The sequence below is a fragment of the Otolemur garnettii genome, unplaced genomic scaffold (genome assembly GCF_000181295.1).
Source record: "Otolemur garnettii isolate 467f Iridium unplaced genomic scaffold, OtoGar3 scaffold00138, whole genome shotgun sequence".
Classification (NCBI taxonomy): domain Eukaryota; kingdom Metazoa; phylum Chordata; class Mammalia; order Primates; family Galagidae; genus Otolemur; species Otolemur garnettii.
Window position 1 is genome coordinate 3,040,454 of NW_003852533.1, and position 4,681 is coordinate 3,045,134.

The 4,681-nt window shown below is 51.0% G+C and overlaps 1 protein-coding gene across 1 annotated transcript in view; it reads left to right on the forward strand.

Moving 5' to 3' along the window:
- The window catches only part of TBC1D30 (TBC1 domain family member 30), a 71,225-nt gene that overhangs the window by 61,735 nt on the left and 4,809 nt on the right, over positions 1 to 4,681 (forward strand). Inside the window, exon 12 of the mRNA XM_023518414.1 lies at positions 1,493 to 1,705. Within this exon, the coding sequence (XP_023374182.1) occupies positions 1,493 to 1,705 (213 nt within the window). The remainder of the gene's footprint in view (positions 1 to 1,492; positions 1,706 to 4,681) is intronic.

Below are 4,681 nucleotides of genomic sequence, written 5' to 3' on the forward strand. Positions count from 1 at the left end.
TCCATGAGGGTGTGCCTACTGTGGGGATGTCCATGAGGGTATAGCCACTGCGGGGATGTCCATGAGGGTGTGCCTACTGTGGGGATGTCCATGAGTGTATACTCACCCTGCGGGGATGTCCATGAGGGTATACTCACCCCATAGGGATGTCTGTGAGGGTGTACCCACTGCAGGGATGTCCGTGAGGGTGTACCCACCACGGGGACGTTTGTGAGAGTATACCCACCCTGCGGGGATGTCTGTGAGGGTGTACCCAACACGGGGATGTCCGTGAGGGTATAGCCACTGCGGGGATGTCGTGAGAGTCCTCCCGCCGTGGGGATGTCCATGAGGGTGTGCCTACTGTGGGGATGTCCATGAGGGTATACCCACCCCGTGGGGATGTCTGTGAGGGTATACTCACCCTGTAGGGATGTCCGTGAGGGTATGCCTATGGTGCGGATGTCCGTGAGGGTTTGCCCACTTGGCGGAGTTGTTGTGAGGGTGCTGCCACTGCAAGGATGTCCATGAGGGTGTGCCCACTGTGGGGATGTCCGTGAGGGTGTACTCACCCCGTAGGGATGTCTGTGAGGGTATACCCACTGCGGGGATGTCTGTGAGGGTGTGCCCACTGTGGGGATGTCCGTGAGGGTGTACTCACCCCGTAGGGATGTCTGTGAGGGTATACCCACTGCGGGGATGTCCGTGAGGGTGCACCCACTGCGGGGACGTTTGTGAGAGTATACCCACCCTGTGGGGACGTCTGTGAGGGTGTACCCAACACGGGGATGTCCGTGAGGGTATACCCATCACAGGGATGTCTGTGAGGGTGCACCCACCGCGGGGATGTCTGTGAGGGTATACCCACCATGGGTATGTCTTTGAGGGTGCACCCACTGTGGGGATGACTCTCTTTCTTGGATGTAATTTCAGTTTTATTTAAGAGACACATCTGCTGGTTGTGGGTGTCACAAGAACAGAAACATATAAAACATACAACATAGTAGACGGGAATTATTTAGTAAATGAAATGATTCATTCATCTCTAGTGACACAATGATCTGAAGTCTTGTAAATTTTATAAGATGTGTTACTATTCTTAACTTAACAAAAAACTTCTAGTGTCTAAATTGTACAAACCGTCAATCCCTTAAATATCCTCACGCAGTTGTATGAAAACATGAAAATGATTTTAAAATATTTGGAGTTAAATTGTCCTGAGGGAATCGTAGAACACAGTAGTGACTTGTGTCCAGATGCAGTTGACCTCATGTCTGTAGAATGGACAAACAGGTAACAAGGTCAAGCGCCGAGCCCACTCTGCCCATTCCACACCCACAGTAAGGTTGATAAGAAAATGAGGAAGTATTTTCAGGAGCAAATCTGAACAAGCACTGGACCAATTCCAGTGTCTGTTTTTTTGTGGTTTAGAATTTGATAGGGTGAATTTGTCCAGGGCTGTGGTGGAGTCGGTCCCCGTCCCCTCCATTGGTCATCCTGTGTCTTCCTGCAGGTGCAGAGCCAGGTGGGGAGCAGAGTCTGAGATCTAACAATATTGCAGAGCTGAGCCCGGGGGCCATCAACTCCTCTCGCAGCGAGTACCACGCGGCTTTCAACAGCATGCTAATGGAGCGCATGACCACAGACATCAGCGCCCTGCAGCGGCAGTACTCACGGCTCAAGGCGCGGCAGCGGCAGCAGGCCCACCAGGTGTACATCCGGGCAGGTAATGCCAGGCTCTGTGTGGGCCCCTCCACCGCAGCTCAGCTCAGGAACTGAGGACGGCTGATCCTAGGGGGCCTCAGAATTACTGACTAGCTCAGCGTTCGTGAGCACAATTGCCGTGAGATAATAGCATATTTAGCATCTCATTTTTTTTTTATTTTGTCAGGCTCTGAAGAAGAGAAAGACCAGGCAGTTGATGGTATTGAACACGTCTCTGCTACGTGTGCCTATGGAGAGTGATTTACAGATGATTGGAATGTTACACGGCCACACAATCCTTGGACTTGAGAAATTTGAGGGCTTTTGCCTCATAAATTGTATGCATTTGAAAGGAGAATTTAGTTATTAGTGCACTAGTAAATTAATCTATATTCTAGTCATTTAGGTGGTATTATAACAGGTGTTGTGATCAGAGAAAATGGAAAACAAGAAAAACCCCAGGTTGCTGGTGGGCTGGCGGTGTCTTGGAAGTACCCTGTGAAGAACACAGAGTACAGCTGGAAAGGCTCTTTTCCGAGGATTGTCAAGCTTCTTTTTTCTTTCTTTAATTCCAAAAATCCAAGTGAATAATCTGCTTTATTGTTTAATATATGCTGATTTGGGGGTTGCTTTTTCTTGTTCTAAGTGAATATCCTAATGAAATGAATTAAATGAGATTTAAAATTCTGTCCAGAATTAAACGAGATAGAAATTTGCCACGTTTCTAAGAAGCTTGTGAGCATGTGACTGATCTTGTCCAGAAACTGAGTTTACCTTCCACATCTCAGGGAGAAATAAGCGGCTTGCTGAAGATTCTGACTTTATCCTGAATCTTTGCAAACGCAATCACAAAATAAACTAACAATTACAGCATGTTAGTTTTCAAAAACATGGCCACATATATTTCATTTGTCCTTAAATCTATGAGGAAGCCAAGGACAATTTTTTAAATGGTGATTCAGGAAAGCATAGCCATTGTCCAGGGTTCTGTGGCCGCAGCTCACATGTTTAGTCTCGTACCCTACACGGTATGAGTCTCGGATGGTCAGCAATCCCCCATTGCCCCCTAAATGAGCCCCGTGGCTTGCACTCTCTAGTGGGGTCAGGAAACTGTGGCCTCAGGCCAAGTCCTGCCACGGGCTGACTTGTGTAAATAAAGCTTCATCAGAATGGAGGTAAATGGATTTGCCCACGACTGTCTCAGACCACTCTCACTGCAGTGGCTAAAGTGTTTCAAGTCTGGTCCCTGACAGGAAGCATGCTGGCTCCTGTTCTAGGCCCTGGTTTGCCTGGTTCTCTTCAGGGAGATACTGTTGCTCAAAGGCAGTGTTCTGGAGCATTGGTCCTCAAACTTGAGTGAGCACGTAAGTAATGTGGCGATCGGCTCACATACAGGCCCTGCTTTAGGGAGTTTGGAGTGGGACTGAGAGGATGCGCTTCTAGAATGTGCCACTCGGATGGCCATGCAGACTTTGGAGGAGAGGCCACAGGGCAGGCTCGCAGCAGGGGGACAGACTGAACTTGAACAGAAGACCTCAGCTTCTGAGACTTAGGTAAAGGTGGTGAGGATGGTAGTTGAGGCACCAGCTTCCTCAGGGAGGGAGGACGGGAGCAGGAGGCCATTCAGACCCAGGAGCTTCTGTTTTCATAGAGAAATTGGGGAAAGTATTTACTTGGAGTCAGTGGGGGTTGGGAGTAAATAGAAACTTTCAGTAATAAAGATTTAAATTGAGAGGAAAAGGTGAAATGCATCCGGTGGGGTTGAGGACCCAGCACGATAGACAGGCATGAATCTGAAGGGCTCCATTTCTAAAAGGAGAATGTGGGTCTGGGGTTGGGGTTGCCAGTGATGTGTGAAGAAGGGATGGGGCGCTGGAGTGTGGGGGTGTTGGTCAGGCGGCAGCCAGGTGGTCGGCTGGGCATCTGCTGGCTCAGGGTGGAAGGGAGGCTGAAGGCAGACGAGGGGCTGTGAGAAGGAACTAGAATTGTGTGTGCTCAGTACAGGCAGTGAGACTGGGGCCCGAGAGCTAAATAGGAACATCAAGGTTAAATATTTCTCTTCCAAGGTAGAGCTGAGTGACAAGGTTAGGATGGAGCTGGAAAGGCTGAGGAACCGTGGGAATAGGTAAGGGCCGGACCAGTCATAGCAGCAGTAAAATAATCCAAGGCTGTTCCAGGATGTGGGGATGGGAGACAGTTGTCAGAGTTTCCAGTCCACCCTGGGGTGTCACCAGGGGGGTGACAACAGTAGTGAAGTGGGAGGAAGTGCAGCGAGTGAGCTGGACGTCAGGATGCAGCGGCCTTCTCCCCGCAGCTTCTGGCTGCTGCTGTTCCCTGGACTGAGTGCGCTGAGTGCTGCCCTGGAGCTGGGATGTGGTCACGGCTGCAGGCGGGTGGACGGTGCTGCTGCAATGGTGCCTCTAGCAGAACCGAGCTTTGGCTGTTCTCCTTTCTACGGGGACCCAGGAGTGGCTTTTCATATCTGGGGCTGGACACTGGCTGCTGTCACCAGGCAGCTGGTCCCCTCCGTCCTGCCGCTTCTCAGTCACGTGCACATCGCTCTTATCCACTGCTCTGGAGCTGCAGGCAACGATCTGTGTGGCTCTGGTATTTGTTAGGTCATCTCAACAATCTCTAAAGGTTTTCTAGACGTGAAACTGCTGCTGAGAGACAAAATCTGCAGTGAACTCACAGGGGAGCCCAGGCCTAATCAGCAGTGGGGCTCAGAGTCCTGATCCTCTGTGTCGGCAGCCTGCTCTCCTTGAAGAGTGGAGAGTCCATTCTCGGCCTCCAGGTCAAACTCAGTTTCTGTTGTCTGCAGTCACATGACTCTTACACTCCCTGGGGGACGGCTGGGCAGGGATGCAGGGCGGTGGTGGTGGCAGTGGGGTCGGCCTGTGATTGCTGGTCCAGGGGGTATTTCTTGGCAGTGGTGGTGCAGTGGGGTCGGCCTGTGATTGCTGGTCCAGGGGGTGTTTCTCGGCGGTGGTGCAGTGGG